Raw genomic sequence first — 23,224 nt, forward strand, 5'->3', positions numbered from 1 at the left:
ACACTCTTGAAAGGATAGCAAGATGCTTCTGACTTTTAGAATTCACTCATTGATGTTTTTATGTTGAGGATGAGAGGAGGAAATCACCTAGGTATCTGAAGCATTAGGCATTTTAGAGTGATTTTATATCAGTGTCTTTATTTAGCACCTGTGTGCATGATGCCATTCCATTTCTCACTTTAAAAGAGTGAGTTAAGAGCATGTTGCCTTCAGAAGCCCATGTAATTTGACTGGATATAAGAATGTTTATGTAACACATTAACTGTACTAATATTTGTAATCATTTTATAGAGCCTCTCATATATATATATATACACACACACACACATATACACACACACATTCATTGAAATATATATTCATTGAAAAATATATGTATTCATTGAAATATATTTATATTTCAGCTGGGTGTGGTGGTAACCCCAGCACTTTGGGGGACCAAGGCAGGAAGATCACCTGAGATTGGGAATTCGAGGCCATCCTGACCAATATGGAGAACCCTGTCTCTACTTTAAAAAAATACAAAAAATTAGCTGGGCACGGTGGCTCATGCCTGTTATCCCAGCTACTGGGGAGGCTGTGGCAGGAGAATTGCTTGAACCTGGGAGGCAGAACTTGTGGTGAGCTGAGATCATGCCATTGCACTCCAGCCTGGGCAGCAAGAGCAAAACTCCACCTCAACAAAAAGGTATAATTCCACTTACATAAAAAATAAAAAATAAATTAAAAAAAGCAACTTGTATTTACAAAGTTTACTACTTCCATTCAATTCCACAAGTATTTGTAGGGGTCTCTGTCTTAACACATGCATTAAAGCAGGATTTCTCAACAGTGGCACTCCTGACCTTTTGGATCAGATGATGTTTTGCTGTAGAAGCCTGCCCTGTGTACTGCAGGGTGTTTAGCAGCATACCTGTCCTCTACCCTCTAGATGTCTGTAGCAACTCCCTGCCCTCCTCTAATCCCCAGCCCCAAACACGCAGTTAAAATAAATTATATCCGCGTCTCCAGATATTTCCCAATGTCCCCTGGGAGCAACATCACCCATAGTTGAGAACATGTGACTTACAGGATTATCTCAACATGTGTTCTCCAAACTTCCTATGATTTCTGTTTGCCTTGGGCCCCCCTTCCTCTGAGTCTCCAAACTGGTTACCTAATCTTCAAGAATCAATTTTTAAAATCGCTGTCTTTAGTAAGTTCTTCCAGCCAACCCACACTCCGTCACGCTGCTCATCTTCCATAGCACCTCAGACCTCTGAATTGTTATTTGATTCTAAATCCTCCTGGTCTGTGAGTTCCCTGAATTTCAAGTCTGTTAGTTTCCAGTTTATTGTTGCATCCTCAGTGCCAAAAACAGTCAACTGTCAAGGTGCCTGGATGAGAGGCTCTCTAAAACGCTTACAAATATTAGTACGGTTAATGTGTTACATAAACATTCTTATATTCAGTCAAATTGCATGAGCTTCTGAAGGCAACATGCTCATAACTCACTCTTTTAAAGTGAGAAATGGAATGGCATCATGCACACAGACACTAATTAAAGTTGTTGGTATAAAATCACTCTAAAATGCCGAATGCTTCAGATACCTAGGTGATTTCCTCCTCTCATCCTCAACGTAAAAATATAAATGAGTAAATTCTAAAAGTCAGAAGCATCTTGCCATCTTTTCAAGAGTGATATACGGGAACCAGGTAAAATGAAACCAAATATAATATTTGAAATGTCAGATTAATGAGAGCAAAACAGGAAGCATTTTATTCAAGCAGTGCCTGAATGTGATGTGTGGGAGAACTTTTACAGAATGGTAATTATTTATCAAGCAAATGTGTGGGGGGGTCACAGCACAAAGTGGCATGTGGCAAGCATGCCAACAAAGCTAACAGCATGTTACGTAACAAAATTGTTGGGGCAGGGGAAGGGTGATATTCCACCCTTCAGGGAAGAAAGCTACACCTCCTAACAGACTACCACTTGCCATGGAGAAAATGTCCATACAAAATACAATGTCTCCAACCTAAAAAATTGAGTGACCTGATCTTTTCACACCCCAAGGTCTCTGAAATGTGGCTGATGTCATGCAGTGATAGTTTAGAGTGATTTAAGACCCTTCTTTTAGTTATGGTAGGTATTTATTTGCAGCTGTGTTTCATTGTTTAAAATAGCTTTATTAAGATGTAATCACACCATAAAATTTATCTACTTAGAATGCACAATTCAACAGCTTGTAACATATCCACAGATGCATAACCATCACCAAAATCAATGTCAGAACATTTTTATTACCTTGACGGGAAAAAAGAAAACCTGTACCCATTAGCCATCACTCCCCATTTCTTTCCAAACCTCCAGACCTATGTAATCACTCATTTACTCTCTTGTCTATATAGATGTGTCTGTCCTGGACATTTTGCATAAATGGAATCATAATGCATGCCCTTTTATAACTGGCTTCTTTCACTTAGCATTATGTTCTCAAGTGTCATACATATAGTAGCATGTATTAATTTTTATTGCTAAATCATTTTTCATCGTATGGCTCTACCGCATTTTATCCACTCATGTCTTAATAGACATTTGGGTTGTTTCTACTTTTTGGCTACTATGAATGATGCTTCTATGAACACTCACACACAAGTTTTTGTGTAAACATATGCTTTCATTTCTCTTGAATTTATAGCTAGAAGCACAATTTCTGGGTCAGATGGCAATGCTGTGTTTCATTTTCGGAGGAACTGCCAAACTGTTTTCCAAAGCAGCTATTCCATTTCAATTCCCACCCTCAGTGTATGAGGATTTCGATTCATCTATTTGTTTGCCAGTACTTGTTATTATCTGGCTTTTTATTTATAGCCATCCTAGTAGGTAAGAGTGGTATCTCATTGTGGTTTTGTTTTGTATTTCCCTAACAGCTAACAATATTAAGCATTTTTTTTCATGTGCTTATTAACCACTTGCATATTTTCTTTGGAGAAATGTCTAATTCAGGCCTTTTGACCATATTGTTGTTACCTGTCTATGTATTACTGAGTTGTAACAGTTCTTTATATATTCTAGAAGTCCCTTATCAGACTTGATTTTCAAATCTGTGGTCTTAAATGCTGTCTCTTAGCTAAGAAAAATTCAGAGTAACCTGTTAGTAAATTGAGGAAGAAAAGAATGAAGCACACATCCATCTAACCACTGACAATCAGAGTAGTAACGGCTAGCTAGGCTCCGCCCCAGCCTCCATTAGCCATTCTCTCATTGGTTCTCTGTAACAGTAAAGTACTAGAACAGCACATGGACCTCTGAAAACAAAAGATTGCAATTTCCCAACCTTAGGATTTAGAAGCCCCCCTTGCAACTAGGTGTAACCACATAAATCCATTCCAGTTAATGGTCTGTGAGCAAAAGCAGTCTATGCAACCACTGGGAAATGTCCCTACAACCAGAGACAGTGCTATGTGATAAAAAAGAACAGTGCTATATGCTGCCTCAGTGCCTTGGGAGACTGGGAAGGTAAACCATGCTCAAGAAAGGGCAGGATTATGTCAACTCTGATCTGGCAACGTCTAGACTTCCAAACAAGAGAAAAAAATAAACTTTGACACCATTTAAGCCATCTTGACGTTTTCTGTTATATGCAACCAAATCGGATCTGAAACAATGGCACAAAAAAGTTAAAGCTCTTGATTTATATCTATACAGATCAAATGCAAGCCCAGACTCCACTGTGCAGTTTCTTAAATATCACCTACTTCAAAATGCTACCCGACTGCCCTTTCCAACACAGGAAATGAAAAAAATAGCAAAAACAGATATTTGTAAAGAAGACAAAATATGTTTATATTAGACATATACAATCAACTGCTAAATTGCTATAATAAGGTACCCAATACAAGGGCCATGCCGATATCGTGGCTCAAGCCTGTAATCCTAGCACTTTGGGCAGCTGAGGGGGGCAGATCACCTGAGGTCAAGAGTTCAAGACCAGCCTGGCCAACATGGTGAAACCCCATCTGTAGCAAAAATACAAAAATTAGCTGGACATGGCGGTGTGCTCCTGTTCCCAGCTACTTTGGAGGCTGAGGCAGGAGAATTACTCAAACCCAGGAAGCAGAGGTTGCAGTGAGCTGAGATCCCGCCATTGCACTCCAGCCTAGGCTACAAGAGCAAAACTCTGTCTCAAAAAAAAAAAAAGAAAAGAAAAAAAGAAGGTACCCAATACAAATATTGTACAAACTCCATCAGAAATCCATTTATAATACCCATACACTCCACAACAGGTTAATTTTTCTTGAAGCAGAATGAAGACACTGGAGCTCATGGTGTAGCAGTGTGGGGCAGATGAAAAGGACAGTTGACTGACAGTTGCTTGATTGAATGTAATCACAGTTCAGTCACTTCTGAGCAACAATTCAATTTCATTTAATCTAGTACAAATCTGATAAATGTCCACCATGTATAAAGCATTACATTTGGTATTACGATACCAAGCAATACTAAGTAAGGCAGTGTTCCTACCCTCATAGAATTCATAATCTAATAGACAAGGAACAAATTACTTTTAATTCCCTGATTCTTCATTCCACTTAGGAATCAGGAAAGTAGACAAGAGCCTATTTCATTCACATTTTTCACTAAATAACACTTTCAAGGCCCCAGAATTACAGATCTCAAAGTACATTCACCTCCTGCCAGATTTTGCTCCACACATGAGATTAAATGTAAGCACAGATGGTGGTGAATCGTAGGAAATTAAGGGTCCCCAAACAGTATCTATCGGTAACACCAAACTAGAATGAATGTTTCTCTGTTTAGAAATGAGGAAATAAACTAAGAAAAGGGATAGTCTGTATTTGCTTTCTAAAAGCAGCTTGATCTTTTAGACTAAAGGAGACGCACACATAAAATTATTTTCTAAGTTAACCAAGGGGATTTAGAAAAAGTTCAGACTTACAATAAGCATGCATAACTTTTAAGAAGAAAAAAGAAGATTTATATATTAGTATTTATATGGTAGGAGTGAATTCATATACCTATATAGGATGTTAGGGGAATGTAACAACCCCCCTCCAACCCCCAAGACCTCTTGGAAAACCTTCAAAAAACAATCACTTTTTCCCACAACTACACCGTTTGAAATGCCTTTTAGACCCAGAGAACTCCAGCATCCAGGGGTCTGAGAAACAAAAAATTGGCAAAGGGTTATAAAGAGTGAAGAAGCTGGTGATGCAAGGAGGAGTGTATGATGGAGGAGAGAGTGATGGGCCCTGTCAGGGCTGCTGTGAGGGAAGACCACGAGCACTGGGAATTGACCACCAGGCACGGCAACATGGAGACCACTGATGACCTTAACAAAAACAACTACAGTGGAGAGTGGGGCAGAGGCCCAAGTACAGAGCTCAAAAGAGAAGAGAATCTGTCACCCAGGCTGGAGTGAAGTGGCATGATGTCGGCTCGCTACAACCTCTGCCTGCCAGATTCAAGCATTCTCCTGTCTCAGCCTCCTAAGTAGCTGGGACTACAAGCAACCACCATGCCAGGCTAATTTTTATATTTTTAGAAGAGATGGGGTTTAACCATATTGGTTAGGCTGGTCTCAAATGCCTAACCTCAGGTGATCTACCCACCCTGGCCTCCCAAAGTGCTGGGATTCCAGGTGTGGGCCACTGCGCCTGGCCAGAAAATAAATTTGAGACCATAAATATCACAGCTTTTTCAGGAATTGTTGCTGTTTATAGAGTTTAAAAAAAAAAAAAGGTAGTAAGTGAAAGGAAAGGGTGGTTTCATTGGTGATGGTGGCTGTAGTGGCTTTTGTTTTTTAAGATGACTGAAAAAGAGCATTTCACAAGCTGACGGGAGACGAAACGAATGTTAACAAGAAAGAAAAAGTAGGGTTGCTTGAGTAATATCCTGGAGAAGTGGAGAGGATGGGAAGAGGAAATGGAAACACCTCGGCAGAGGAGTTGGCCTCCATCAGCAACACAGGCAGCTCCCACAGTCAGGGAGGAAAGGCAGGGTGTCTGGACACTGAGGGTGGAGGTGGGTGTATGCCGTAGGAAAGAGCTCTTGTTACAGCTTCTATTTTCACAACGAAATAGGACACAAAGTCATTAGGGAAGGCAGGCAGTGTCAGAGCTTAAAAGAGAGGAAAATATGAAATATTCAACTGGGAGAATACAGGAACTAAGAAAACACAGTATGGGCCAGGTGCAGTGACTCACGCCTGTAATCCCAGCACTTTTGGGGGCCAAGGTGGGTGGATCACTTGAGGTCAGGAGTTCAAGACCAGCCTAGTCAACATGGTGAAACATCGTCTACTAAAAATACAAAAATTAGCTGGTTATGGTGGCACACACCTACAGTCCCAGTACTCAGGAGGCTGAAGCAAGAGAACTGCTTGAACCTAGGAGGCAGAGGTTGCAGTGAGCAGAGATGGTGCCACTGCACTCCAGCCTGAGTGACAAAGTGAAACTCCATCTCCACAAAAAAAAGAAAAGAAAAGAAAAGAAAACAAACACCGTATGATGAGTGGCTACCATGAATGGCCTGTTGGAGGACAGTGGTTATATATTTTAAGTGATCCCATGAATACGGTAGAACTTGCCTCTCTAGAAAGAGAGAAGGCAGAACTGAATCTTAAGTTGGGATTGTGCAAAAAAGCACAATAAAGAAGGAAGGAAGCAGTGGAGTGAAGGGTAAGAAAAAGGGACTGTGACGAGCGACTATGAAATTTCAACTAGTAAAGGAAGAAAGTGAGGGCATGAGGAACAACAGACTATAGGGCATAACTGAGGAATCTAAGGGTACTTATTAGGAAAGAAGGTGGTGTCAGAAAGAGAAAGTCTTGCAATCGGGACTGTTGAGGACCACAGTTCCTTGCAATGACAAGGTCTAAGGAATGAACACCAGAGGGAATGGCTGAGGTACGATAAAGAACAAGATCACCAAGGAGAAGAGCTCAAAAAGATGCCAAGCGCCAAAATGATCATCTAAAGCCGTACTGAAATTACCAAGAATTGTAAAAAGAGCAGAATTGGAGATGCACAGGTTGAGTATCCTTTAGTCGAAATGCCTGCAACCAGAAGGGTTTTGGATTTCAGATTTTTTTTTTGGATTTTGGAATATCTGCACATACGAAATCAGGTATCTTGGAAATAAAAACCAAATCTCAACAAGAAATTCATGTATCTTTCATATACACCTTATACATATAGCCTGTAGGTAACTTTGTACAACATTTTTAGTAATTTTGTACATGAAGCAAAGTTCTGACTACAACCCATCACATGAGGTCAGATATGGAATGCTCCACTTGTGATAATCATGCCAGTGCTAAAACAGTTTGAATTTGGAAGCATTATAGATCTCAGATTTTTGGATTAGGGAGCTAAAGATTCCAGAAGCAGCTCAAAACACAGAAAAAGGTAAGAAAACCACGTATTACAGAGAGATACACTTTCAAAGTGAAACCATGGAAATGGTCGGATACAGAAAGACAACTATTGGAAATGGCAACATTTAAGGAGGAATGGCTGAACTGGAGAGGACCAAGAGATCTGAAGAGAACCAGAACAGTTTAGTGTCATGGAAGCAAAAGATGGAGAGTTTCAGGAGGTCAAACGTGAATACCTAATCAAATGCACCATAGCCGCCAAGCTCTGTACCCAATTTCCTACCAGGTTTCTCTTTATAATGACCCACAGCTATCTCTTTATAATGACCCACAGCTATCTAACTCCACATGACTTTATAATGACCCACAGCTATCTAACTCCACATGACTGATACGGTTTGGCTGTGTCCCCACCCAAATCTCATCTTGAATTGCAGCTCCCATAATCCCCATGTGTCGTGGAAGGGACCTGGTAACTGAATCATGGGAGTGGGTTTTTCCCATGCTGTTCTCATGACAGTAAGTCTTACGAGATCTAATGATTCTTATAACGGGCAGTTCCCCTGCACACATTTTCTTGCCTGCTGCCATGTAGGATGTGCCTTGCTCATCTTTCACCTTCCACCATGATTGTGAGGCCTCCCCAACCATACGGAACTAAGTACAGTAAACCTCTTTTTCTTTATAAATTACCAGTCTCAGGTATTTCTTCATAGCAGTATGAAAATGGACTAATACAATAACCCAAACTAACTTCACCATCATCCCCCATCCTTATGCCCCTACTTTGTTTCCCACCTTAGTAAATGGTACCATCTAGTTACCCAAGCCAGAAACCTTCCCTGTTCCTTCATCCTCCACTGCAACATCCAGCTTATCCCCAAAAATCTCCCGTACTTGGCTCCATCCCCACTGCCCCAGCACCAATCCTGGCCGTCCCACCCAGTCCTTAAACTGCTTCCTCTTGTCTACTCTGCCAAAAAGAGCTTTGAGAAATACAAATTTAATTGTCACTCACTGCCCTGCTTAAAACTATTGAATGGATTAAGCTCACAAACTTCCAGTTCAGGCCCTTGCCCCATTTCAAGCCTCTCCTCCCATTCTCTCTGGCCCTCGCACTAGTGATGCTGGGTGACTCAAATAGGTCACGCCCTCTCCTGTCTCCAGGCCTCCATGTGCAACATTCACTCCGCCTGGCACGGTCTCTCAGTCCCAGCTGACTCCAGATAACCCTTTAGTTAAGAATTTAGATGTCAGACCCTCTGTGTGCCTTTCTTTAACCATCTAAACTAGATTAAGTCCCTCTGCCAAGAGTTCCTAGAAAGGAGTTTTGGGCCTCAATAGAAATAAATTAGAGACTTCGTCAAGAAAAAAAGAAGAAAACTAAAAGGGAGGGGGGGCAGGGAAGGGATCCAGGTCCCCTCTGCCTCCTTAATAAGGAAACCTACTCTTTTGGCTATATATATGCATTAGCATGCAATTTCATCTGAAAAGAGGGTCTCCCTATAAAGCAGTTAAAGCCCACTAGAATAGATGACCGACCTAAAGTCCTCCCCAGGTCCAAGAGTCCAACACCTACAGGTGTTATCCTTCGTATGTGTAAGAACCAATCTCTTTGAGGGATGGAGAGGGGTTCCGATCATAACAAGGATCATGGCTGACCAAAAAAAAAAAAAAAAAAAATGGGGGATGATCAAGGTCTCAGAGAAAATACAGAGACTTCGGATGATTAAAATGATTAAACTGGGGAGCACGTGGGCCGGCCGGGCGCCACCGCCGGACCCGTAGAGGTCGTGCGGGGTTCCGAGGGTCAGAAGCTGGACACGGGGCTCAGGCGTAGGCCGCCACGCCGGGGCTGCGGAGAGCCTGGGCTCGGGGAGCGGGTGGGGGCGAGGAGGCTCCAGGGCGCGCCCCTTTCTTTGCACAGCTGCAGATGGGAGAGCTGAGAGGCACGGAGAGGCTAAATAACCTGTCGAGATTGCACAGTGTACGTGGAAAAGCTATGTCCAGGACCCATGATTTTATCACCAAGCTTCAAAATGACTAAAATAAGGCCTATAAATATTGGCAAGAGACAAAGACACTAATTACTTGCAGATGATATAATTTACTAAGAAAAATAACAGGAACTAATTGATACATTATAAAATACATAAGAATTTATTACAAAAAAAGATAATAGTCACATGTAAAAATCCCAACGGCAGCTATCTGAAAGTATATCGGAAATCTATTCTCCAAAACTTGACTGCCATACATAAAAGACACTTGGAATTTTGCCAAAATGATGGGTGAAGGATGGTATGGAAGTATGAATCGTTGATGAAGTAGATGTTGCAGGAGTTGAAGAAACACAAGAAGAGAAATCTAAACAGGAGTGCGAGCAAATTTCCAAAAAAATGAATTATTGCCAATTGAAGGTTAGGCGGAAGCTCCTCAGTTGCATAGTTAAATGAATTTTGAAGCACTTGCACTAAAGTCTGAAAAAACACTTCTGGAACTGTTTGTGCAAAATATATCTGCTGCAAATTAGTTTCAGACACTTTGGAAACTCTGCAATATCACCAAAAAGTTCACTGCATAGAAAATCAAGAAGTAAGGACTATGATGTATATACTGATAAGGATATCTGCAATCAGGGAACCAGAAGATAATTTTGCCATAGAGCTTCAGCAATACATACAAGCCAGAGAAATGGCAAATGCTGCTCAACCTGAAGAATCTATGAAGAAAGAAGGAGTAAAAGATACCCCACAGGCTGCTAAACAAAAAAATAAAAATCTTAAAGCTGGTCACAAAAATGGCAAACGGAAGTAAATGAAGCGAAAATGGCCTGGCACTGGAAGCAAAGGATCAAATTCACAGGAAGAGGATGGTAAACCTAAAGAGAAGCAGCAGCATTTGAGTCAGGCATTCATCAACCAACATACAGTGGAAGCAAGGGAAAACAAATTTGTAAATATTTTCTTGAAAGAAAATGTATTAAGGGAGACCAGTGTAAATTTGATCATGATGCAGAGATAGAGAAGAAAAAGGAAATGTGTTTAAGTTTTATGTACAAGGATATTGTACCAGAGGTGAAAACTGTCTGTATTTGCATAATGAATATCCTTGTAAGTTTTACCATACAGGAACAAAATGTTATCAGGGAGAATATTGCAAGTTTTCTCATGCTCCATTGACTCCTGAAACACAAGAATTGTTGGCTAAAGTTTTGGATACTGAAAAGACATCATGTAAATAAAATAGACATAAAAAGGCAGCATTGTACAGATGATGAGTATTTACAACCATGCCTGTTCAAGACTGTTCAAGACTGGTGATTTGGAATAGTTTACAACATTCCTCAGTCAGAGTGCCCTCTTGTGTGATTGGGATGATGTGCAGCTTCCATAATGGATGGGACAGAGAGCTGGGATCTAATGTACAAGTGAAGGGCTTGGTCTTCACTGAGACATTCCACCCATTGGCATAGAAAAGGAGCATATATGGCAGAGAGGCTGGCTGGTGGGTAAATGTCATAATAAATTGTAGAAGCCTCTTCTGATTGACTGGATTTCCTTAGTGAAATAGGAAGCAAGGTTAGGCTGAGTGAGGGTGGGTGACGAGGTAAAGGAGTTTGAGGAGAGATTGGTAGATGGATCGTAAAAGCAAGAGTTAGTTCTCTTTATGTCATTGAATACTTTCACAACAAAGTTTCAATGGTTGTTCACAATTTCATTTTATGGCTTAAATTACAGTTCTATGATTTTTTAAAAACTAGTTTCCTATTGTTAGACATTTATTTCCAGTTTCTTACCATTATAAATAAAGTGAAACAATATCTCTTACTATACCACTTCTAGATTTGGAGTTCCTAATGTTTCTATTGTTAAAATATAAGAATATTTATCTTTCTCATTGGTTTATAACTGTAGTCAGATTAAATACTTGTGTGCAGTATTAAAAAAATGATTAAACTGCATTAAAACAATATGTGAACATACTAGAAGTGCCCTGCTCTTTCAAAACTAATCAGATTCACCTCACTTAACACATTCTCTAGTAGACAGTACTACCGACTCATCTTTGTCAATTATTTAGGAAACATTTTGATCATATGGTACTCTGCAGAGACTTAAAGCTCAGTGGTTAACAGGTGGGGCTCAGGTTGGGCGCAGTGGCTCATGCCTGTAATCCCAGCACTTTGGGAGGTCATGGCAGATGGATCACTTGAGGTCAGGAGAGTTCAAGACCAGCCTAGCCAACATAGTGAAACTGCATCTCTACTAAAAATAAAAAAAAATTAGCCACGTGGTGTGGTAGTGCATGCATATAATCCCAGCTACTCAGGAGACTGAGGCAGGAGAATCATTTGAACCTGGTAGGCAGAGGTTACAGAGAGCCAAGACTGTACCACTGCACTCCAGCCTGGACAAAAAGAGTGAGACTCCATCTGGAAAAAAAAAAAAAAAAAAAAAAAAAAAAAAAAAAAAAAAAAAGGAAGAAAAAAGGAAGAGATGTGGGGTTCTAGGCAGAGAATTCAGCGGTTCAAATCTCAGCTCTTCAACTGCCCACTAACTACGTAACCTTGGGGAAATCACTCCAGCGTTCTGTTCCTCAGTTTCTCATCATAAAATAGAAATAGTAACAATTACCTGAGAGCTGTGGCAAGGAAACAGCTGAGCTGAAACACAGAAGCATTTAGAACAGTGGCACCCAGAAAGGAATCCAATGCTACCCATGGGTGTGTGCGCACAGATGTATGTTCAACTTGTGTTATACAAACTAACTCCCCTCTTAAAGTTTGGAAGAGTTCTTATTGGTTTGAAATTCAGGCCAGGCAGAGTGGCTCACACCTATAGTCCTGGCACTTTGGCAGGGCAAGGTGGGAGGACTGCTTGAGTCCAGGAGTTTTGAGACCAGCCTGGACAACAAAGCAAGATCCAACTTCTTTTCACAGACATTCTCTTTCATATTTTTCCCGTCCTGACAAAATGCTTATTTAACCACTCATCCTCTACTCAGTAGTGCCAAATTTATCACGACGCTTAAGGCCCTGTTTCTATATACAATAAACGGTCTTCAATTCATGTACTATAAAGTGAAGCACTCATCCTCCTCCTCTGCACTACCCCCCGAGACTCAACTATATCATCTAGGAGAGGAAGCAGCATTAATTACCTGTGTGTTCCTGGGTTCTGACCCGAACTGAACGTTTGCTTGAACAAATCTCATAAGCTTGTATTATACTAACATGGAACAGCCTTATCTAAAAACCATCACTGAAAAACCAGGACTGGCAAGGAATCACTGTACTGTCGGCCATTAAAATGTAAATAGCCTATAAGCACTAAGATTTCCCTTCATGCTACTGAAGCACATAGAAATTAATGCCAGACAAGTAATAATGACAAATCTTACTCTTCTACTTCTTCCTCTATGGCAAAGATTCTTTTACAACTAAATAACTGGAAATCACAGAATAAGAAAAAATAATAATTCATCTTTGAACAAAAGGAGTTTGCCTAAGACTCTCCATCACATACAGGATATAGACACTGAAAACTCCCACACGCACAGATGAATGTTGTTCCATATTAATAGCTACCTACCACCCCTTTATAGCTTTGTCCCCAGTTCCTCTTACCATTGTTCTCTTCATGCTACAAATTAGGCTTGGGTCAACAATGAAAAAAGTTCCAGTGCAAATCTTTTTTTTTTTTTTTTTTTCTTTTTTAAGCAGTCTTACTCTGTCACCCAGGCTGCAGCACATAGGCACCATCTTGGCTCATTGCAACCTCCACCTCCTGGGTTCAAGTGATTCTCCTGCCTCAGCCTCCCATGTAGCTGGCACTACAGGTGTATGCCACCGCACCTGGCTAATTTTTATATTTTTAGTAGAGACAGGGTTTCACCAGGTTGGCCAGGATGATCTCAAACTCCTGACCTCAGTGATCTGCCCACCTCGGCCTACCAAAGTGCTGGGATTAAAACCATCACAGTGGCATGAGCCACTGTATCCAGGCTCCAAGGTTATTTTTTAAGTGACAGCCCTGGTTAGAATGATTCCTAGCTAAATCAAAATGAAACTATCACCCAATAGCTAAACCTGGTGACCAAGACTAAACAGCTTATAATGAACACACAGCCTGGAAGAATAACAAGATAACATTCTTCCAGGTCGTGGAAATCACAGTTGCAACTAACTTCTATTTTTTAAAATCATTTTTTAAAACAACTCTTTCACCATGTCCAATAATTCCATTAACTTACCGATCAGCAGCTTCTATGTCAAAACAAAACCGTCTGTCAATGGAGTCAGTATGCCTCTTGGTACATTCTTTCAAAGAGAACACCTCTATATCCCCCTGCAAATAATCATTTTGAACATTCTCAAAAACTACAGAATAAGCATGTATACACTCAGACATTCTATACTGGAGAACAGGGGAGCAAGGTTTAAGATCTTAAGTCCCTTCTCTTTTTCCTTTCCTCTGTCAAACTGGCTTATTTAAATGCTATTTAGAATCTAAAACATCACTATTTTTGTCCTTCTCCTGATTCTTTTTTTTGAGAGGGAATCTCGCTCTGTCACCCAGGCTGGAGTGGTACAATCTCAGCTCACTGCAACCTCCACCAACCAGGTCCAAGCAATTCTCCTGCCTCACCCTCCCAAATATAGCTGGGATTACAAGCATGTTCCACCACACTTGGCTAATTTTTGTATTTTTAGTAGAGCCAGGGTTTTGCCATGTTGGCCAGGCTGGTGTTAAACTCTTGACCTCAGGTGATCTGCCCACCTTGGCTTCCCAAAGTGCTGGGATTACAGGTATGAGCCACCACACCCAGGTATTCTCTTGATTCTTAAGATTTTCTAGATCTTACTGATTATGGTAATATTAAACCAGACCATTCCAATGTTAATTTTTTTTTTTTAACAGAGTCTTGCTTTGTTGCCCAGGCTAGAGTGCAGTGGTGCAATCTCGGCTCACTGCAACCTCCTCCTACTGGGTTCAAGTGACTCTGTGACTCAGCCACCCAAGTAGCTGGGATTAGAGGCCTGCATCACCAGGCCTGGCTAATTTTTGGTTTTTAGTAGCGACATGGTTTTGTCATGTTGGCCAGGACAGTGTCGAACTCCTGACCTCAAGTGATCTGTCTGCCTTGGCCCCATAAAGTGCTGGGATTACCGGCGTGAGCCACTGTGCCCAGCCAAATGTTAATTTTTAAAGGCAGATTAAGAGTATAGTTTTTTGATACCGGAATACTATTAGTCTCTTATTGTACTCTTTTTTTAAGAGTAAAAATTTATTTCATACTATGTTATACCACATGTCACAGACAGTATGTGACCATGTTTGGCCTATTAAAATTGCAATTTCATATAGGTCAACCTAAAAGTACATCAGTAGCCCTAGATCAGATATTTTGATAATCTAAAGCTAGAACCATTTAATCTATGCAGTTTCTCTCTATGTGAATCTATCTTTACTTAATTTGCAATGCTACACACTTACTGAATTTTTTTTTTTTTTTTTTTTTTTTTTAGACGAAGTCTCACTCTGTCGCCCAGGCTGGAGTGGCACAATCTCAGCTCACTGCAATCTCCACCTCCCAGGCTCAAGCAATTCTCCTGTCTCAATCTCCCAAGTACCTGGGACTACAGGCGAGTACCACCACGTTCAGCTAATTTTTGTATTTTTAGTAGAGACAGAATTTCACCATGCTGGCCAGGCTGGTTTCAAACTCCTGACCTCAGCTTCCCAAAGTGCTGGGATTACAGGCATTAAGATATACACTCTACTGTGTTTTCAAGCTATGAATACATTTGTGCAAGTCAGTTCCATTATATCAATACTGAGGAACCAATGAGTCATGAAAGCCTGCTGTCAGTGCTACCTTTATCTTCCAAACAGTGACATAAAAGGATTCTATGGTTTACCTAAAAAGTATCTAGTGGTTAAAACCACATGTTCTCACTCATAAGTGGGAGCTGAACAATGAGAACACATGGACACAGGGAGGGGAACATCACACACCAGGGCCTGTCTGGGGGTCGGGGGCTAGGGGAAGGATAGCATTAGGAGAAATACTTAATGTAGATGATAGGTTGATGGGTGCAGGAAACTACCATGGCACGTGTATACTTATGTAACAAACCTGCACATTCTGCACATGTACCCCAGAACTTAAAGTATACTTTAAAAATATACACATATAGATATATAATATATATGTACCAGTTAAAAACCCATGCATGCAATTCAGAAAACATATATGTTGTTGTGTTTTCTGGCCCATTTCACTTAAAAACAAAACAAAGATTTTTTTTTTTCTTTTTGAGACCAAGTCTCGCCTTGTCACCCAGGCTGCAGTGCAGTGGCACAGTCTCAGCTCAGTACAACCTCTGCCTCCCCAGTTCAAGCAATTCTCCTGTCTCAGCCTCCTCAACAGCTGAGACTACAGGCACCCGCCACCACCCACAGCTAATTTTTGTATTTTTAGTAGAGATGAGGTTTCACCATATTGGTCAGGCGGGTCTTGAACTCCTGACCTCATGTGATCCACCCGCCTCGGCCTCCCAAAGTGCCGAGATTATAGGTGTGAGCCACCACACTCATCCCAAAATAAAGACATTAATACTAAAATGTATTTATCAGTGAATAAAAACCATTAAAATATAAACTATTAAAATGACACACTCAAACACTACCTCTGACAGACTAAAATCTATTCTACGTTGAATCCAATACTTACAAGTTTCCCTCCAGATCTGTGCTCAAATGGGATCATGTTGAACTTCTTCGCTGCTTTTCGATACATGCAATAATGTTTGACCCAACTGGAACCAAACGGAGCAGGCCCTTCAACAAAAAACAGCCCTTTATATTTTCCCTCATAAACAAGCAGACATGCAGAGCTATAAATGCATTAGTAAAGAAGAAAAGTCCAAAAGTAGCGACAAATACAGTTGAATTAACGAAACAAATCAGCAATAGTGCTGGTTCTAATAAGAAAAGGGAAAAACTAAAGAGAGTAAGACATACTTTGAAACAAAATTCTAAGACAGTTTTAGCAGCACAGACATGATTTAAAGACATGCTGTTTAAACAGTTTGCTAGAAAAATCAACAGTTATCTCCTACCTGAAAATCTCTTAATTCTAAGCTCTATTTTGGTTTTGTTTCTAGGTAGTAAGAGCTCCCAAGGGTTTCAAAAGCTCCATCCCATATATGAGATGGTTTTGGATTTAATTCTGGCCTCTCAAAATGATAAAACTGTAGAATCACAGTGCTAAGAAGCATCTGATCTAAAAATCCGCCTAGTGTTTTAAGTCCACAAACAGCACCCTGGTAAGCAGCTGCTCTTACTGATGACTGAAAACTAAACATTAAAAATGAAGTATGAAGAATAAGAAATGTAAGACTCAATAGGAGTCATTGTCCACGTACGACCCAGCACATTCTCTCAACTCCTCTTCTCCTCTTGCTAAGTCAGCAGTACCAGCATCAGAGCTCACAGGACAGTGCTATATGTCAGAGGGACCTCCAGCATCTGGAATTTCACATGCCAGTAAAAGTCCCTAACAAATCAAAGGTTAGGCCCAGCAGAAGTTGACAGGTTTTCACTTTACTAAGTAAAGACACTTTTTAAGAAGCAATTAACATGTTATTACCATAATTTCATGTACAAACAAATAAACCTTCTACACCTAAAAATCGAAAAAGACAAACTCAAGAGGGAAAAAAGTAACTCACGTAAAAGGAATTGCTTTAGCTAACTTTGAGAAAAGCTGATTACATTATTTGGGAGGTGGGTAACAGATGAAAGGGTGGCAAGACTGCAATCAATTTTATCTCAGACCATCACTGGTCCAAAGACCTGAATTTGGGAAGCACTGCTGTGTGTTTTAAATAACTAGCATTTGCAATTGTGTTCTTTGGTTCACAAAAATATTGCACAGATATTTCATTTAACGCTAAGAAAAAAACTGCCCAGAGAAGATGATACTGTTTTTTTAATCTAAAACATTTTAAGCTTAGCCCAAATGCCTGGAAAATGACAAAGCCAAACCTCCAATCAGAATCTCTGGCCCCAAATATCAAGGTCTTTACACTACTTAAACCACCGTCCCCTTCTGACAACCAGCAGAGCCCACTCAACCAGCTCTGGGCACACACACTAATGATGCTCTTTCACGCCTGTCCAAGCACCAACCAATTTACCAGAGCTATCACCAACAAAGATGGCAGTTTCAGAATGACAATTGCAGCCTTTAGTGGTTGCACGATTTAGGAAACACTAGTTACCTCTCAGTGCCTCCATTTTCATTCATAAGTGGGGAATAATAGTACCTTACACTTCACAGGGCTATTTCATGGATACATGAGACAAACTGTATACAAGTTTAGCACAGTGCTGGGCATACAGTAAATGAGGAAAGAATTTTACCACTACTGTTTATGTTGTTAGAGTCCAATTTCTCTCAAAGGTAATAGTGATGAATCTAAAAATTACAGTTTCCTGTGGTTTTCACTTGGGCATATAATACAAAGACTGCTAACATTCTCAAGACTACCTTGAATTTTAATTTAGTTCTTTCAAATTCAATTTTAAAAACTGGGATTAAGAAGATAATGTATGAGAAAAATTCAGACTTCTGCCATATCGTACAACTGCTCACAAGAGGTGAAGGCTGTGAGATTCCAGATTAAATAGGGGCAAATGGAATTCCTGCTACCTGCATCTAACGTTAACTTCCATTCAAAGCATAGATACCCTGTAACCATTCTCTGAATCATCTCTACTACTAAATTGATTGGATTCAAAGTCCTGTAAATCAGCCACACTTAAATGAAGTGAAAACTGTAAAACACCCTAATTATGGTTTAGGGTGGAGAGGGAGGGAAACAGTAAAGAGAGACTATTTTAATAACAGTCTGTCTTCGCATTCCCATCCTTTCTGCTAACTAGCAATTGGGTTCTACAGCTGAAGTAGTAAACTTTAAGAGCTTAGCTGTTAAAATAAGACCAAATGTTACATGTCTGAAAGAAATACAGGTCTTTTAATTTTCAAAATGAGAATAATCTACACACTGCATATCTGCTAAGACAGCCACAAATACTAAAAACCCTGCAAGTTAGGATGCCACGTAGGAATGTCTCTTTTATCACCATCTGCAATCTTCCTGGTGATTTTAGTAAGAATCAACGATCTCAGATTGCTGGGAACAAAAATGAAGGACGAAGAGAAATATTAATATGTTCCCCACCTTTTTTTTTTTTGAGACGGAGTCTTGCTCTGTTGCTAGGCTGAAGTTCAGTGGCAAAATCTCGACTTACTGCAACCTCCACCTCCCAGGTTCAAGCCATTATCCTGCCTCGGCCTCCAGAATAGTTGGGACTACAGGCATGTACCATGACGCCTGGCTAAGTTTGGTATTTTTAATAGAGACAGGGGTTTCACCATGTTGGCCAGGATGATCTCGATCTCTTGACCTCATGATCCACTCACCTCGGCCTCCCAAAGTGCTAGGATTACAGGTGTGAGCCATGGCGCCCGGCCAATATGTCCCTCTTGATTTTAAGATGAAGGGGAGGCAGGGTTTTGGGAGGATGACGATGTGTACGTGTGTGTGAACGTGTGTGCCTGTGTGCATTGGTGATGAGGGTAGAGGTGAGGGGGAAGGAGAAAAAAGACAATACCCTCGTAACTCTGGCTCATTTCAGCCTTCCACCGAATTCTGACTCCCTTTCAAGCACATTCCTGAGGTGTACACAGTGTGGAACAGAAGCTAGTGGGATGTCTAGAGAGCAGTGTGCTCACAGCCACTCCTAACCTCACTGTACCCTCTTCTCCACAGCTGGAATGTGTTTCTCCTAACATGCAAAATATACCTACTAGGCTAGAAGCAGGCAGAGAAAGGGGTAGAGATAATTGCCCAAAATGTCAGAGCAGTGGCAAGAATAGCGGAGTTTTCAGTAATTTGGATTTTCAGGCAGCCACTGCTGACGGGTCTCTTACTTTTTTCCTGGACATACAGGTAGCCTTCCGCTGTAAACTGGCTTGCTCGTTTGTGGTCCTTGGGATTCTGCCTGATTTTGTTCATAAGCTCTTCCACTTCTGACCTTGTGCCTTCAAATCGATTCCGTGTCTGAAACGGATTAAAAAACACACATAAATGGTAAGTTCTCATATGACTTTTCTCTTGCACATTTTAAAGTCTCTGGATAACTGTAATTACATTTTTTAACGCTAAGTAACTTTTTAATAAATTTCTCAAAATCTCCCCATTCTTTCAGTGTGTCTCCTTATTGAGATTCATGTTCAAATCAAAAAAAAAAAAAAAGGGATAAAATAGCTACTAGAGGAGTTCAAGCCAAGGTTACTAGAGGTTAGTTACTTCGGAGGCTTTCTAACAGCATGAATAACTTTATCACATAACGTAACAAATTCCTGCCTTCAGGTCTCACACTATTATTAAATTGTAGGTTTGCAAAATAAATAGGTTTTAATATCTCTCCCTGAGAAGTATTTCCCTTGCCATAACCAATCTGATTCAATCCATCTGATTTGTTACTGTTACATTAGCAATCTATAAATACCCAGAATCTGAAAAAGTTTAACTCTTCTTTGCAAACTAATAAATACAAGTGTCAGTTTTTCCAGCTCATGGTAATTGCACTTGAAAATGGCATTTCTTCCCTGAAGACGGAAGCGGGGAAAATCTCACCTACACAAATAATGTCTTTGATATCTGAGGAGACAAATCACATTTCTGAAACCCAGGAGACTTGGTGTGCCAATATCTGTCAAAAGGCTACAGTGAAAACGTCTGTGCAAGGTGAAGTGACAGAGTTACCACGGCAATTGTGATGAGTCGGCACTACCGTGTTCCTGGACACGTCTTTCATCCAGGCTCAAAAATAATTGTATTAATACCAAAAAACTGCTGATGCAGAACTGTGGAGGAACTGAGATAGAAAATTATTATTGAAATTTCTCCTCTTTCCTCCCTACAATAAAAGGAGTTACCAAGGGTCCTGCAAGTAGGAAAATGGGAGAATGGTGTTTTTTGTTTCTTTGTTTTTTGTTTTTGTTTTTGTTTTTTGTAGAGGGATGGAGAGTCTGGTAAATGTGATACATGTAGACTGTAAAAGGGAAAACCTGTCTGCAGAGGTTGTTTTTTGTTTTTTTTTTTTAAACACAAAATAAGAGCTACCAGAAAAATCAGCTTATGTCCTTTAACAAAGTATAAGCCTGCAAAGAAAGTAGAACTCTGTTGTTGATGGCTAGTTTCCTCTCTCCTCCCATTTTTCCAGATTTTCTTATCCCTATTTATTTTTTTTTCTTAAAGACAGGGTCTCGGCCAGGCGTGCTGACTCACACCTGTAATCCCAGCACTTTGGGAGGCCAAGGTGGGCCGATCATCTGAAGTCAGGAGTTCAAGAGCAGCCTGACCAACATGGAAAAATCCCATCTCTACTAAAAGTACAAAATTAGCCAGGTGTGGTGGCACATGCCTGTAATCCCAGCTACTCAGGAAGCTGAGGCAGGAGAATCTCTTGAACCCAGGAGGCAGAGCTTACAGTGAGCCGAGATCATGGCGCAGCTGCACTCCAGCCTAGGCAACAAGAGCGAGACTTGATCTCAGAGAAAAAAAAAAAGACAGAGTCTCACTCTGTCTCCCAGGCGGGAGTACAGTGGCACAATCACAGCCCACTGCAGCCTCAACCTCCTGAACTCAAGCTATCCTCTCACCTCAACCTCTAGAGGAACTGAAACTACAAGCACACACTACCATGCCAGGCTAAATTTTTTTTGTGGAGATGGGGTCTCACTATGTTGCCCAGGCTGCTCTCAAATTCCTGGACTCAAGCAATCCACCAGCTTCAGCCTCCCACACTGCTGGGATTAGGAGTGTGAGCCACCATGCCCGGCCCTTACCCCATCTCTGCACTAATTTCACCCTGATTTTACTCTCCTTTCCTTTGCCCTTTTGCTGAGACTCCTTCCAACCCTCACTTCTCCCCGTGTGTGTATAACGTATACACACATATGCATATACGTGCATGCCATCCATGTATGGATGCCATCACATGTGTGAGCAGGCACACATACTTCTGTTTAAGCCAATAATCTGATTATTTATATTCACGCTCAGGTTGCCCTAGATTTGAACAGTAGGAGTCCCTTCAAGCTAGCTTCTGTCTTTTGACACGATCCCTTAATTCTTCAAGCAGTTCCTTACTTTCGGTCCCAATAAGGAATCCTAGGCTCATCTTACACTCTCCCTGCTCCAGTCCTGAAAATAAGCCCTCATTCTTTTTAACAGAGATGATTTTGTATTTGGAAACCAACATCCAGGCACAGTGTGCTCACAGTTAAGAAGGTGTCAGTGCTTCTAAGTCTTCTCAGCAGACAGACTTAGGAAATACACGTACATACACTTGACCCTTAAACAACACAGGCTTGAACTTTGTGGATCTACTTATACATGGATTTTCTTCCCCATCTACATTCCCGAAACAATAAGACCAACCCCTCCTCTTCTTCCTCAGCCTACTCATTATGAAGACACACATGAAGGCCTTTATGATGATCCACTTCCACTTCATGAATAATCCGTATATTTTCTCTTATGATTTTTGGAATAACATTTTCTTTTCTCTAGCTTACTTCATTGTAAGAACACAGTATATCATACACAGAACACATAAAACATGTGGTAATCAACTATTTCTATTATGGGTAAGGCTTCTGATCAACAGTGGTGATTAATAGTCAAGTTTTGGGGAAGTCAAAAGTTATATGCAGACACCAACAACCCAGGGGTGCTGACCCCAGTGTTGTTCAAGGGTCGACTGTAAACACACACACGTGCTAACACAGACACACAATCACTACTTCACTTCTGTGACTATATATATTTAAAAACCCATGACTTCCACCAAGAAATCTAATTCTACCCCAGTACTTCAGGTTTCTTTCCAGTCTCTCTCCTTCCAAGTTTGTGAATTTCTTCCCAGAGAGTAAGAAGCCTGGTTCTCATTCTCAACATGTCTGCTCATGTGCTCACTTAACATCTCTGCTCTTCATAAGCAACCTCCCAAATGCCCCAGCAGCCACCCGCCTCATCCCCACTTCATCAGCCCTGCTGTAGAGGCCTCTATGAGGTCCCCTGCTCCCTCACCACTCAACTTCCTCAGAGGTTTATGTCTGCACTAGGAATAGAAACCTTCACTTTTTTTGTTGTTTATTTTTTTTGAGACAGAGTCTCACTCTGTTGCTCAGGCTGGAGTACAGTAGCACAATCATGGCTCACTGCAGCCTCGACCTCCCAGCTCAAATATGATCCTCCCACCTCAGCCTCTGGAGTACAGGGACTACTCACATGTGCCACCACCTCTAGCAATTGTTCTCTACTATTTTGGGGGAAGACAGGGTCTCACTATGTTGCCCAGGCTGGTCTTGAACTCCTGGGCTCAAGGGATCCTCCCATCTGAGTCCCAAAGTGCTGGGATTATAGGTGTGAGCCACCATGCCCAACCACTGTTTTTAAAATGTACCATTTTTAGGTAAATTACAAATTGAAAAATTTGTACACAAATCAGTAGAATGGCTAGAACCTTGCAATTTCCAATTACAAGTTCCAAGCACAAATGAAAATATCATCTAATTACTGTAACGTTGGACTCCAAATGTTACAATAGATTAACATTTGAGCATTTACATGGTTCTTTAATCCTCCCAATAACCTATGAGGTAGGACACTGTGTAATGCTATCCAATGTAGCCAATAAAAGATTGTTTCTGCCTTGTTTTCTGCAGATGCGTTAGTAAATAAACATTTCCAAATA

At 40.8% G+C, this 23,224-nt stretch overlaps 1 protein-coding gene and 1 pseudogene across 3 annotated transcripts in view; one reads left to right on the forward strand and one right to left on the reverse strand.

Annotated features, from left to right (window-relative positions):
- ARHGAP10 (Rho GTPase activating protein 10) overlaps window positions 1-23,224 on the reverse strand; it is a 337,781-nt gene that overhangs the window by 168,622 nt on the left and 145,935 nt on the right. For all 3 annotated transcript variants that reach the window (XM_003927990.4, XM_074396841.1, XM_074396842.1), the window contains 3 exons: window positions 19,389-19,518; window positions 16,122-16,228; window positions 13,638-13,732 (listed from right to left, as the gene is read on the reverse strand). In XM_003927990.4, the coding sequence (XP_003928039.2) occupies window positions 13,638-13,732; window positions 16,122-16,228; window positions 19,389-19,518 (332 nt within the window). The remainder of the gene's footprint in view (window positions 1-13,637; window positions 13,733-16,121; window positions 16,229-19,388; window positions 19,519-23,224) is intronic.
- On the forward strand, window positions 9,072-10,883 carry LOC104651403 (zinc finger CCCH domain-containing protein 8 pseudogene; annotated as a pseudogene).

The sequence above is a fragment of the Saimiri boliviensis genome, chromosome 3 (assembly GCF_048565385.1).
Source record: "Saimiri boliviensis isolate mSaiBol1 chromosome 3, mSaiBol1.pri, whole genome shotgun sequence".
NCBI lineage: Eukaryota > Metazoa > Chordata > Mammalia > Primates > Cebidae > Saimiri > Saimiri boliviensis.